This window comes from Mesoplodon mirus, assembly GCF_964341445.2.
Source record: "Mesoplodon mirus genome assembly, chromosome: X".
NCBI classification, from domain to species: domain Eukaryota; kingdom Metazoa; phylum Chordata; class Mammalia; order Artiodactyla; family Ziphiidae; genus Mesoplodon; species Mesoplodon mirus.
In genome coordinates, this window is record NC_138981.1 from 38164247 (window position 1) to 38179099 (window position 14853).

The 14853-nt window shown below is 39.0% G+C and overlaps 1 protein-coding gene across 3 annotated transcripts in view; it reads right to left on the reverse strand.

Moving 5' to 3' along the window:
- The window catches only part of MED14 (mediator complex subunit 14), a 75672-nt gene that overhangs the window by 32113 nt on the left and 28706 nt on the right, over positions 1 to 14853 (reverse strand). For all 3 annotated transcript variants that reach the window (XM_082609531.1, XM_082609530.1, XM_082609532.1), the window contains exons 13-19: positions 14134 to 14293; positions 10503 to 10697; positions 9979 to 10113; positions 7498 to 7574; positions 2037 to 2197; positions 1802 to 1948; positions 730 to 821 (exon numbers count right to left, since the gene is read on the reverse strand). In XM_082609531.1, the coding sequence (XP_082465657.1) occupies positions 730 to 821; positions 1802 to 1948; positions 2037 to 2197; positions 7498 to 7574; positions 9979 to 10113; positions 10503 to 10697; positions 14134 to 14293 (967 nt within the window). The remainder of the gene's footprint in view (positions 1 to 729; positions 822 to 1801; positions 1949 to 2036; positions 2198 to 7497; positions 7575 to 9978; positions 10114 to 10502; positions 10698 to 14133; positions 14294 to 14853) is intronic.

The following is a 14853-nucleotide window of genomic DNA, read 5'->3' on the forward strand; positions in this document are numbered from 1 at the left end:
AAATAAAACAGAAAGAGAAGGTGCTAAAGAAAAAAATTTGATTAAACTTTATTTGAAAATTGTCATTGTTTCTTATTTTTCCATTTTCTCTTGAACGGAGTAAGAGTCACCCCCTAGGTGAGTACCGTATTAAAGGGAAAGGAAGCCAGCCCCAACAGATGCCACCTTCAGTTAAAACACTCAAGTAATTTCTGATACTACTTTATGTGGAAGAGTCCAGAAAGAAGCTAGCTGGCTGAATTTATATACTAAATTTCTAGGACTTTAACATATGGGGTGGGGAAAAAAATAAGAAACTACAGATTATGGGGAATACCTTCAAGATTAATACAGGATCAGATAATGTTAACAACCATGTGACTAAAAGCACAGACATACCACACTGTTCAAGACCATTCATACATAATCTTCATTATAGTAATCACGCTGCTAAGCAGATTTGAAATCAGTGAAGAAAAAAAACCCCATAAATACCAAAAGTATATTACCTTGCCCAAAACTCTTCAAGAATACACACACCAAAGAGGGTATAGTTTTTGTTTTCAATTTTAAAGAGTTAAGCATTATAGTATATTTTTTTTATCAACAAAGTATTTAAAATTTACCATTTTATCCCTAATTTTTACTTGAACCCTCAATTATTTCAAGAAAGTTTTCATAATTTTTGAATTTTTGATTTTTTAAAGATATATGAGAGGAATTTTAGTTTTAATTAATTCACAGACTTACTGAACTTCCCTTGGTGGTTCCATAACACAAGATAAGTTTTCGGTAATTATAAACACGAACTTCTGAGAAAATGTTTAGATGAGTGGGTATGTCTAAACAGAAAGAAAACAAAAAAGTTTAAGATTATACATACGAAATTTTAAAATATATATTTGAAAAAGAGGGCATCTTGGCAATAGTGTATGCCTAGATAGAAAGGTCTCTGTATATATAACTTAGTTTAAAAAAAAAAAAAAAAAAGAAAGGAAAAAAGATAGCAACAGCATGAATAGGTAGTAGGGCTTCCCTGGTGGCTCAACAGTTAAGAATCCGCCTGCCAACGCAGGGGACACGGGTTCGAGTCCTGGTCTGGGAAGATCCCACATGCCGCGGAGCAACTAAGCCCATGCGCCACAACTACTGAGCCTGCGCTCTAGAGCCTGCGAGCCACAACTACTGAGCCTGCACGCCTAGAGCCCGTACTCCACAACAAGAGAAGCCACCGCAACGAGGAGCCCACGCACCGCAACGAAGAGCAGCCCCTGCTCGCCGCAACTAGAGAAAGCCCTCGCGCAGCAACGAAGACCCAATGCAGCCAAAAGTAAATAAATTTTAAAAAGAAAAAGAAAAATTTCTTAAAAAGAAAAAAAAAGCTGAAAGTAGTTCTAATAGTTTACTTAGCTGGTTGATAATAGTAATAATAAGAAATAAATAAATAGGTAGTAGGCTTCAATTTCCATTTTGACAAAAGGGGGGCAGGGGCAGAGATGTACTGAAGCAGTATAGCATAGTGGTTTATGGGTTCCAATTCCAGCTCTGCCCTTTGCTAGCTACGTGAACTTCAGCAAGTTTCTTAAGTCTCTGTGACTTGTTTTCTTCATTTGTGAAATGAGGGATGATAAATTACCTCACAGGGTGACTGTGAGGAGTGAATGAGTTAATACAAGTGTTTATTACATTGTATGGCACACAGTAAACTCTAAATACGCACTATTATTATAATCTGGTATACCTGTGTGTTAAAATTTCTCAATATATATGAATCATCACAGTGGCTGTCTCTCGGGGATAGACTGACGATTATCACTTGTACCTGGTAGAGAACGTGCAAATTCCAACACACACTCATATAATCGTGCAATGCTATTCCAATCATTAAGGAACATTTCAACCACTTTTCTACCACCAACAGGTTCAGACAACAGGTTTTCATATGTCAGATAAACATGCCGGGATGGTCCTACAGATTAAAAGAAAAGATTAATAGTAATCAATACAAAAAAAAAAATCAAGAAATATGCAAAGACAAAGTGTGTGAAGCATCTCACCTTGCTCCCTGGTAGAAGTGCCATTAAGTGGACAATTTGCAAACACTAACTCTGCCACCCAGGTGCGGTTATTTCTACCTTGTAATCGGAAAGTGCAATCGAGAAGAGAGCGGTCCAGAGCCTTTTGGGTTTCCTCATTTACACCCTTACAGGGAGGAATTCTGGTGATGAAAGACAGCATATGAAGTATACTTCATATCACAGAAAGACAAAAGCACAATCTACACAATGACAGGCAGGGTATCATATTAGAGCTTTGGTTCAAAGTCCACTACTAGGCACCATCTGCAAGAGAAGGAAACAATTCTCAGCAGTTAATAGCATTTAACCCACTTCCATTCATATCAATATGGATTAGGACTCTCATTTTAACAGTGATGCTCGCCTTCATCCTTAATCTTGTTATTAGAAAAGACCACAATTTCTCAGAAAATCAAAGATACTGGCTTTCTGTGAAATCTACCTAGAACATCCTCAAGGAAAAGCTAAGGAGAACAAAATATTTTTAAGACCACTCTTTGAAGTCAGGATGACACAGTGAAAAGAACAAGGGCTTTGGAGTAAGGGACCTGCATTCTAATTCTGACTCAGCCACATTCAACCTCTCTGAATTACAGTTTCGCAACTATAAAATGGAGATAAATGATTACCTTATGGGTCACTGATTTTAAAACATGACAAAACATATATATAAAGTACTTATGGTGGCTGATACAGCAGGTATTCATATATGTTAGTTTCTCCTTGCAGTAAAACCAAGTCTTGATCACTGACTGCCATGACAAAATTTCAGGTTCATTATCTCCCCCCACCTTCTCCCCTCCTCCTCTGTAGAGGTAACTCATTGTGATGGAGCTACACATGTATCAACTCATTTAACATACATACTGTCACTTATATATACCACATGTACAAGAGGAATGTATTAGCTTCGGTGTCTTAAAATACCCATCTCTTGCAGCTTTATGAGCTATCTTATTTGTCATAAAACATGATGAGGTAATATATTTTGGCTGTTTTTTTCAGTAATGGATGAAATAATGAGATAATATTTAATTACACATTATCCTTTAACTCACAGGGAAGGTGAGCTAATTATCAGACTTGGTATAATAATTATCAAAATCTAAGCAAAAAACAACAAATATAACTAGAAATATGGAATTTTGGTTCAGGCCTCTCATTCAGATATAACACCTAGAACAGGGTTTCTCAGTGTCGGCAATATTGACATCCTGGGCTGCAGAATTCTTTGCTGTGGAGGGCTATCCTGTGCAGCCCTGGCCTCTACCTACCAGCTGCCAGTAGCACCTCCCACCCCTTCTTCTCAGTTAATGAGAACCAAAAATAGCTCCAAACATTGCTCAATGTTCCCTGGCAGGGAACACTGCCCTGAGGTTGAGAACCACTGACCTAGAATAAACAATTTAAGAGAAAAAAGAGACAGAGATTGTATATGGTAAAAAATAAAATCTGTAGGGGGAAAGAAAGCTATCCAGGTTGCATAAAAATAGAATTAACGTACTGAAATTTTCTCAGTTAATTAAAAATTCCACCACAGCTTGTTTTAAATGTACAGGTTTTAAAGTTTTTTCACAAGTTAGTATTTCATACTACATACTTGTTATCATATCACTCACTACCAAGAAGATTCTGTCCAACATTATTTGGGGTAGTTATTACAGAAATTGCATACACTGCACATACGCTTTCAACTTCGGGTATACTGAGGACTTCTGCCTGCCCTTACCCCTCAAAATGTACCTCTAACCCACAGTACTTATAAAGCAGCCAATTCAGATAGATTTTTTAAATCCTGATTTTGAAAATACAAATGCAGTACATTATCTTTCTTTCACATAAAATAGGTATTTCATGAAATCCATCTGGTTAGAAAATGAACACATGGAAGTCAGCATGTTTTGAAGTAAGAATTAAGTAAGACTCCTTCCAATTTATGTTCTCAGGGACAACACGACCCTGAAAATGCATTCTATGTCACTTTCTTCATCTGTGATACCGATATAATTGGCTTTATTTCAAGGAACCTGCAAAATATCTACTTGCTTTTAAGGTTATACGTGTAACAGAGAGAAATAACAATAACTTTAATCCTCCCTGCATGATCATGTGAGGTGGAAAAAAAAAAAAAAACAGGTTCCCCCAAAAGGAAACCTGACAAAATCGTAACAAACACAAAATACTATTATTCAATATATTCGCCAAAAATTAAGAACCGAGGAAGATGTTTCCCGGACAATGGATTTAACATACCTGAAAATTTCTATCATTTCAAAAAAGTTTTTTGATCTAAACAGCTACTCCTGACTGATTTTTCTCCTGTAATTCTGAGTACTGAACAAACTTAGAAAGTAAGCTTTGGTCTTCTAGGGGAGATGTGTATCAGCACTGCTCCTTCTCTGCCATCACGTGCTGTGTGTCAGTTTCGTGCTGAGGGATTTTACAAACATCAGTAACCACGTTATGTCCCCACGGTGCAAAAGTGGGGAGGAAGATCACTGAAAGTGCTAGTAAGAGCAGCGCAATTGCACCTACAAGGAAAGTGGGGTGGATTTTATATAGATTGCACGTGCATATGCAGAAGGACTCAGTCGCATAACTGACAAGCCGAGTCACACAACTTGCAAAAAAGAGCTGGGCCTGTGCATTACTTGCATAAGCTACCAGAGGCAAACGAATCACGAGATGAAAAAACCTTGTGGGCATGGCTGGAGGACCAGCACCACTGCCCATTACTGTAATGTTAGTTCAGGAGAGGGTGGAAAGTTTGCTTAAGAGCTCAAAACAAGGCACTGCGAGCATGTTGCTCTCGAGACTGTGTCATCTGTGCGGTGGGATCAAGGCTCTTGAGTTTGTACAAGGCAACAGGCCCATGAACCAGAGCAGTCTAAGGTGTTTACCATGATATTTTCAGAGATACAGCAAGGAGGCCTGCTCAACAGATTTTCAAGGAGATGAGCTGAACAAGAACAGAACATATTTTTTAGCAAAGAGAAGAAAAATGTGCTCAATTTTAAAGCTTTGAAGTCATACTCCCATTTAATATGAATATACCTAGGACTAAATGCTTAAAAGAAGAGTTTCTGGAGATTAAATGAATTAGAGCAATTACTTACTAATTATAATTAGATCTATGCCAGATTTTAATTAAAAAAAATCATATTTAGGGCTTCCCTGGTGGCGCAGTGGTTGAGAGTCCGCCTGCCAATGCAGGGAATACGGGTTCGTGCCCCGGTCTGGGAAGATCCCACATGCCGCGGAGCGGCTGGGCCCGTGAGCCATGGCCGCTGAGCCTGCGCGTCCAGAGCCTGTGCTCCGCAACGGGAGAGGCCACAACAGTGAGAGGCCCGCGTACCAAAAAAAAAATAAATAAATAAATAAAATAAAAAAATCATATTTAGACCTTCATTATTTTTTCCTTCCCCCGATAATGGACAGCTTGTACCAAACAGATCTCCTTATCCATTTCTATACATTTTCCTTTTAAGTTTTAAATAAAGAAAACAATAGCCAGGATATAGTAAAGACTTTCTCAAAAATTATTGTAAAATGAAGATTAAAAAATATGAAGTGCTTCCTCTCCAGGTAAGGACTATAATGAATTCTCTTGAGTTCAAGAATAAAGGGGACTGAAATTTCTTTTGTAAAAATGCCGAGAGCAATGTATTTTAAGGTTCTTGCAAAACATGAAAAATATAACTAAGAGAATAGAACACAGATGTTATCATCTATTAATCTACAGTTGTCCAAAAGAGTAAAAAGGAAAAAACCCTATCCTTTAGGCAGAAGTCATATAAAACCAAAGGCAAATTAATTAAAAGTTTTACATTTTCCTTTTGATGTCTATTCTAAGACCAGCTCTCTCCCCAGAAAGCTTTTTGTGGAGATGGCATTAAGGTAACCAGGCAGGGCAGCTATGCTAGTTCTTCAACTCTTCATCTAACGTGAGCACCATGACACATGGGTGGAGTGCACGCTATCTGCGAGTCCTTCCCACCTTCCACGGGGCAAACTGATTCCCAAGTAACAAAAATTAAAGCCCTGCTGGCTCAAACTGCAGAGCCGCCATGTCTTGGCAGAAAGGAATTCAATAAATAAAAATTGCTTCTATGATTTATATTATTAAGCAATGTCTAATAAACAATACACATGTCCAAAAAAGAAAACTGCTTTGTGCACCAAAAAGGGTGATCTCTTAAATGGCATTCTAGCTTTGCCAAGTCCATCCTGGTCACCTTATAAATCACACACGCTGCCTTAGTTTTCCCTCTAAGCACCCTTTGCCCCCCTTGTCCTCTACCCGTTTAGAACCAAGCCCTCTGCCCATCTCCCTCCGCGTGCTCTTTCCTGGTGATCTAAGTTACTATCCCCGCTCAATTACTTTCACCTTGGTACTGACTCATTTACTTCTCCTGCCCAGACCAGTCACCTGGGCTTGAGACACAACCCTGCCTGCCCCAAGGGATGTCTAGGCACCTCAAACTTAGCAAAGCCCCTTCAAACTCACATCTTCGGTCCCGTCTCGGAAAACATCACTGTCATCCGTCGTTTGCCCAAGATAAAACTAAGAGTTATCTTTGCCACCTTCTCCTCTTTCTCACCTTCGACATCAATCTAACCACCAACCCCTTAAGATTTCATCCCCTAAGTCCTTATGGAACTTTCTCTGGTCCAAGCTACTAAGAACTCTGGTGTGAACCATTTCAGCAACTAGTTTTGCTACTTCAGTCTTGTTCCCCTATCAGGGTGAGCTTTCAACACCACCTATCTAATGATGTCAGTTTCTGCTTAAAATCATCTGATGGCTTCTTACTGCCATTGTGGTAAAGTCTAAATTCCTTAAGGACACTTACAAAGACCCTACAGGATCTGACCCCTTCCTGCTTATGTCTCTGGGCTCATCTCTCCTAACTCCTGCCATGCCCAACTTCCTTCAGTTCCAGGATGCCGAGCTTTCTCTTCCCCCTAAGCCTTCATTTCAGCAGTTATTCCTTCTGGTTAGGGGTGCCCACTCCCACTCTAGCTCCCTTTCCTCTGGCTAATTCTCACCTCCCCTTCAGTCTAGGTACAACTGGTACTTCCTCAGGGATTCCCTTCCTGACTTCTGAACTGGCCCAGATCCCCCTGCTATGTGAACCCACAGCATCCTGAAGGGCCCTATCAGAATTCAAGGCTGACGCGTACTCACGCTCAGTAAACACCTGCTGAATGAATGAAAGATAAGCCAGAGGAAAGACATCCTAAAATACCAAGTGCTGCTGGATCTCCACTTGGCAGGGGAAGGAGAACGCTCCCCCAGACTGTAGTAATTCCATGCAGAAACCTGTGACATCCGCAGGTCCTGAACTCGGCTTTGTGCTGACTCACGGAAGGAGAGGAGCAGCGCTGGCAGTGTGGCTGCAGTGTGTGGCACCAAGTCAGACACGTGACAGGGACTTACTTCAATAAGCGAATCGCGTGACTGAAGCCATCACCTTCCATTTGCACTCCTTGATGTGGAATCTCCAGATTGGACAGCTGAAAAGAGAAAAGCACAGTTACGTCAGACCCCCAACTTCACAAAGGAAACTACCTTTTCTAAGTACTACCGTCTCTATTCTCGTGGCATCTGTACTAGGGCCACTCTGTCCCAAAGTGACAACGTATCAGGCATGAGCATTGTGCCCCCATCATCCGATTTCCTGGGAAACCAAATAAGACTGGTTTTCTTGTGTGATTCGATTATGTTTGTTTGGAAACAAAGTTCGAGTCATAGCCACATCTCATTTTTAATCATAAACAATATTTTTCAGTTTATAACTTTTCTGGAATACATTTTTATTTTTAACAACTATTTCCTCCGTGAAACCCAAGAAGAAAAGATTTCCACTTTATGCATTTACCCAGTGAGATATCATTCCCAATTGGAGGATTCAGTAAATGAGTTAAAAGGATGAATGCAGGGATAGTGCCTGAGACCTTATCAGTGGAACTACAGGTTATCTGGGTATGCCAGGAAGTCATCTGATCTAGCAAAATGCTTGCCTTCAGCACATATTCCCAGGTCTTCTCTGACAGAAGTATTTATACTCTGACAGAGTATTTATTTATTTATACCCACCTTGTTCCAGAAAGGATTTAAGGCAGCCCTAAGCATTTCACTGAGCCCTGCTCTTTGGGCCTGGGAAGAGCAGAGGTTTAGGAAAATAGCTGCTGACCAAATAGGCAGTAGGGGTCCAGATTCAAAAGGAAGCAAAGTGTGGGAGGGCTTCTCTTCTATGGATCAGAAATATAAACATTCCTGGTAAGACTAGATCTAGTTATTCACATCTCAGTATAAACTACCTTAAGCAGAAAATGTGCTTGCTTTTACCTTTAACATGTCTTTTTCATTGAGAGAAGAAAAAATTAAGTTTTTAAGAGCTTGACTGAGTTCAGTGGACTACTACAGAATGTTACATGGCCTGCCTATGTGTGCAACAGGTATAGGAGCACAGAGAAGGGGGACAGAGGCCGTACGTCTACAGGTGTCTATAGGGACACTACGAAGACACAAGTTTTTGCGACTTCTAGCCTGTGGGTAAGGGGGAAGACAGCAGACAATGAATGAGGCATTACACTGCCCCTGGGCATCATGTAGCCTCCCTTCCCACTGCAAGGGAGTAACTGAATGACATTCATGTAACCAATCCACATGGCACGATGAAAAAGCCCAACAACACAGTTAAGTAGATACAAGCACGGACACTGCACAGTTTTGGAGCTTTGGCCAGTTCCCAGACAAGAGGACATCCGTCAAGCTCACAGTTCTAGGAGCGGGGACATCGTGGACATAAGTATCTACTTTAGCCTATTTCTGGGCTTGGATTTTCTGGGCTACTGCTGCTCCTCACACTTCACACCTTGTTCTCGGCCTTCAGATCCCGAAGCCCTATAAAGCAGCAGTTGGCATACAACAGCTCATGGGCCAAATCCAGCCACTGCCTGTTTTGGTAAATAAAGTTTTGCTGGAACATAGCCACACCCATTTGTTTAAATATCAACTATGGCTGGCTCACACTACAACAGCAGATTTGAAAAGCTGTAATAAAAGACTATGACCCACGAAGGCCTAAAATATTTACCATCTGGCCCTTTATAGAAAAAGTCTGTTGATTCCTGCTCTAAAGCATCAAAATGCTTTCAACACGTCTTCCCAAGACTATCATCATCAGCCCAACTGAAATAATCCACTTCCATGTTTCTAGGTCTCTTCTTCATTCCCAATAATTTACAGAGGGGAGGAGTCTTACAGAAAGTAAAACTTTAAACTAGAGGGAAATAAGTAAGGTTTTGATGTATTACTTTTAAGGGCTGCCCATCCTTGGCCAAAGCCCTTTTTGGAAATACAAAAATGCAGGTTCTGTTACCTCCCATTACTTTCATGTTTGGGGATCATGCTGGATATCACAATTGCGTACTCTTGAAAGACACTAACTCTGCATAAGTCTATTGCTTCTTCCATAGGAATAAAGTAAAAATTTAGTTTAATATTCTTTCTGACCTGCTTCTCAGAAAGGAACCCAATTTTATTAGTAAGCAATATGTACAGCTTCACCCACTGAACAATGAGCCACCCCTTTATCAACTACCCATATCTAAAAGGGTAAATAATGCTCCTAAGAGGTATACAAGATGTTAAGTCTCAAAAGTTGTCCTTTTTTTTTTTTTTTAAACTAGGAAGAATTTACTTTCCATTTCCACAAAGAACAGAAGGCCCACAATTTGGAACCAGAGAGATGAAATAATTTAAGTCATGTTTTACATGTATACCACGAGATGCTGTGATTTCAACCCCACCCCTCCCAAAATATACAAGTGATCACAACCATCTGGTTCTCCTAATGGAATTCATGTAGCTTTAGCAAGGCATTTAAAAATTACTCAGAGTACCCCAAATTACCTCCAACCGAAGTCCTACAAATGGCATATTTGTATCACACATAGCGACAAAGTGAGCTAGAACTTTATTGAAGGCACACATTTCTCCTGATCGTTTGGTTTTCTTGGGTTCTACTGGACACAGATCATCAGACAACTAGAATTTAAGTAAAGAACGCAAGTGGGTTAAAAAAGTACATGTGATGCGATTAGTTAAGGCAGTTGTACTACCGTAACAAAAGTCAAGGTTAACCAAAACAAATGTTAATTCATTCAACAAATATTTACTGAGCAAATATTGACCTGCACGCTGGAAATTTAGTAGTAAATATTATGTATTTAATAAGCTGTCTTTTGGAAAATGGTATATAATTATTAATTAAGAGACAAACATTTTCAAGAATACGCAGACATTTGTTACCTAAACCTTATTGCTGCTCAGTCTCTTAAAAACCATACCAAATTCTTTCCCATTTAAAAATGGTTAAAGAGCACAGCAAAGTTAATACACGCAAACCCTGTGCTCATTTCTGTATGTGATCATACCTTGCGCTTGGTACTGCTTCTAGGCTGTTTCCCGTTTTTTGTACGATAAACTAATTCCTGGATGTTTTCCTTGAACTGCTGCAGCAGGAGGGCCATGACAGGGCTGTCTTCACGATCTGTGGCATTCACAGACATGAAGTAGTACTTGTATGACAGCTGTGTGGGTTTATTGGGAACCTCCAACATCTCCACAACCTAAAAAGGCCCCAAATCAGAAATGAGACTCAGAGACATAACTGGTAAGTGTTGGATATTTTCCTCCTTATATCAAGTAGGGCTCATCCACCTAATGTGGATGCCTTTTTTCTTTAAACAAGGATACATCAGTCATGATCTCAAAAAAAAAAGCACTGCAATTAAATATTTGAAAATATTTGTAATTACAAATATTAAATATTTGTAATTTGTTTTCTAAAAAAATAGATCAGGCTAAAGAACAATGATAAAAGTAAATGCAACTATAAACTAGAGCAAATGGAACATTTAGACTATCAGCATTAGGTGTTCTTGAATTCATACCTTAGCTTATAAATTGAAAACATTTTCTGCTTAAGCCCAGCAGGTCTTCTAGATTTTCTAGAATGGTATCTAGTTTAAATTGCCCTGCTGTCTGTCTTAACCAATGAAACAGCCTAAGAATTCCACTCTTATGGCAGAGGAAAAATGACAACTGCCTCTCATACTTGGAAGCATATAAACGCTAATTTTTCAACTGAAATATACAGTCACTGTGAGGATAATAACATCAACAGTAGTTAACACTGATATAGAGCTTACTGTGTGCCATGTACTGTCCTAAGTACTTGACAGATGTCCTCCTAAAAACTCTATGAAGTAGGGATTCTTATCTTCATTTTTCTGATAAAGAAACTGAGGCACAAAAAAGTTAGGTTAATTGCGCAAGGTCTCAGAGCTGAGAAGTGATACGTTTTGATCCTAGAAGTCTGGATCCAGAGACCTTGCTCTTACTCACTATAACAGTTTACTATTTTCAAGGTCTACCTGAAATTTAAGAAAAGTCCCCTAAATACTTTAAGAAGTGAGAGAAATGAATGCCATTGGACAAGGCTCTTGACCAACACATACTTTTATGTCTCTGTTCCTGCCTCCCTTCTCTCCACCCCCTCCTCCTCACACACTCTCTTCAGGAAATTGTTTGGTCAACACGTAAGGATCAACGCTGAGGCACCTGAGGAAGTGGAAGGATTAAAAGTAAAATGGAACTTCACTAAAGATATACGGATGGCAAATCAGCACATGAAATGATATTCAACATCATCAGCCATCAGGGCAGCATAAATTAAGACTACAATAAGATACCACTACACATCTATCAGAATGGACTTTTTTTTTTTTTTTAAGAAATTACTGTTGTGGTTTATGAGGTTTTTTAAATTATTAAGTTATTTATTTATTTTTGGCTGCGTTGGGTCTTTGTTGCTGCACGCGGGCTTTCTCTAGTTGTGGCGAGCAGGGGCTTCTCTTCGTTGTGGTATGCGGGCTTCTCATTGCGGGGGCTTCTCTTGTTGCAGAGCACAGGCTCCAGTAGTTGTGGCACAAGGGCTCAGTAGCCGTGGCTCACGGGCTCTAGAGCGCAGGCTCAGCAGTTGTGGCGCATGGGCTTAGCTGCTCCGCAGCATGTGGGATCCTCCCAGACCAGGGCTTGAACCCGTGTCCCCTGCATTGGCAGGCAGATTCTTAACCACTGAGCCACCAGCGAAGTCCCGAATAGCTAACTTTTTAAAAAATATCACAGTACCAAGTGCTGGCAAGAATTGCAGAGCAACTAGAACTCTCATGTATTGCTGGCAGGAATGCAAAATGGTCTGGCCACTTTGGAAAACAGTTTGGCAGTTTCTTATAAAGCTAAACATACACTTAGTGTATGACCCAACAATCCCACGTTTAGTTACTTATCCAAAAGAAAACTTATGTTCACAAAAAAATCTATATGCAAAGGCTTATAGCAGCTTTATTCACAATTGCCCCAAACTGGAAACAACCCAGATGGCCTTCAATGAGAGGCTGGTTAAACAAACTGTGATACATCCATACCATGGAACACTACTCAGCAATAAAAAGCATGAACTATCATAAATACAACGATACGGATGAAAATCAAAGGCATTATGCTGAGTCAAAGAAACTAAACTGAAAGGCAAATCTACAGAGACAGAAAACAGGTCCATGGTCACTAGATGAGAGTGGGGGGAGGGTCTGATTATAGAGGAGGGCATGCGGGAGTTCTGGGGGATGATGGCAGTTACAAAACTGTATGCATTTATTAAACTTCAGACACTAAAACGTCTGAATTTTTACTGTATATAAATTATATCTCAATAAAGCTGGCAAAAGTAAAATAGCAGAAAGACATTTAAAGGCAGTAAGACTTTCCTCTGTTCTTAATGTCCATGGTAGTTTTTCCCACTACTATGAATGTATCGTCCCTAAGTGAGAAAGATGCAGGATGAGGGGTAGTATACATTCAGTTTTGGTCTAAACCATGTGAAACAAATTATTGCTTTATAGTAAATCACTAGTCACTGAAACTTAAAGCCTGGCTTTTTGTTGATACTAAATAAGGTCAGAGAGTAATAAATTATAACCATTTTATTTTGTGTGTGGCTGGGTACAAAAGATCTTTGTGTGTTCACAGGTTTGATTATTATGTATATCATTTCATATGTAGACCGGGCAGCTCACGGAGAACTGAAAGAACAATCCTCTGTCACGTCCCAGATCTAGTTTCACAGCTGGTATTTTAGAATTCAGAAAAAAGTGAACTTCACATCAATGACAGACTTATTCAAAGACATAAGTAACCCTAACAACAGATATATCAGGCTACCTTTTTATGACAGTATCTTTTAAAAGTACAGCTTAAAACCTTAAAAAAAATTCACTCCCATCACCTTCAACCAACAATCCTGAATTAAGTTGTTTCAAACACCTTAGAATCTTATCTAGAAGTATCTACTTGGTGTACACAAAAATTTCTACAAGCAGGAAATATATTTATAAAATATATGAGTCCATATTTCAAACTCTTGCAAATTTTAACCAATTCAATGATCTCAAAGAAACTACTAGAAAACATCTAGAGTGTAAAAGGAATGAGGATTTTACTGTGTACTGAAAGGTACATGCAATCAATAAAATGGATATATATGCCTTCAATCAGTTAAGGATGAGAAAATAAAGCTACTTTAGTCAGCCATATTTAAAAGGCAGCATTATGCAAGTTAACATTTGATTAAAACCAAACAAGTTTATCTGACACCAAAACATCTCCAAACCTTCACAGTAGTTGCTTTCAAATTTTTTCTTACACAGAGATGCCTCATTCCAAGCAGAAACTAGGCCTCACTACAGGAGAGATCCTAGGGTGAGGGATAGGGGCACACCTTATATTCACCAACCCTGCCTAATCATTATATAACTTCTTACAGACATGATTTTCCTCTCTCCCTCATCCCTACCATCTCTCTCCCCTCTCCTGGGTTGAGAATCACTATACAAAATTCAAATATCCAATAAAATACATTTGCAAATTAAACCAAACAATAAATTATTCAAGATACTAATAGAATTACTGAACTCGATCACTCAAATTACCCCTTTGCATACTTACAATGTAGTATTGTGGAAGACGGGTAAGTTTAATGAACAGCTTATTCTTAGAAAGGTTTCCAATAGGATGGGTTGAATAATTGGACAGCTGCAATGTTTCACTGCTTATTGTAGGCAAGTGTTTTATAGATTGTTTGCAACGCTGTTGTCCAAGCCAAAACCTTAAAAGAGATAATCCAAATCACAAAATCATAGATTTTTCTGATTAACTGTGTGCTACTGATTTATAAATAGATTATTAAAGACCACTAAGAAACGAATGAATATGAAATTTAACTGAACTAGTAAAAGGACACATGACCATAATGATGAATCATTTCTCTAGTTTTGTACTGGACTGTTAGTTCTAGTTCTAGTTTAAGGAGCTTAAATTGCAGTGTGAATGGTTTTTAATTAATAAGGTAGAATTAACTAATATTAAGGCTGAGACACTGTATCGGTTTATTATAGGAGATGAAAGATTTCCTATGGTTTATAAGACAGCACAAACTAATCTCAACATCTTTTATAAAATGCCTGAAGTGTTTATAAAACAAAACAGAACAACAAACAACAAGTATAAAAGTATCTCATTTATCACTGGAGATATTCAGTCCCAGTTTTTATACTGTGCATATAAAGTGACAGGTATGTGTAGCAGGTGCCAGTAAGTGTTGCTTACCTTCTTCCCCCCTCTCTCAGTTAAGCCACCAGATTTCACTTTGATGCTTCTACTACAGTA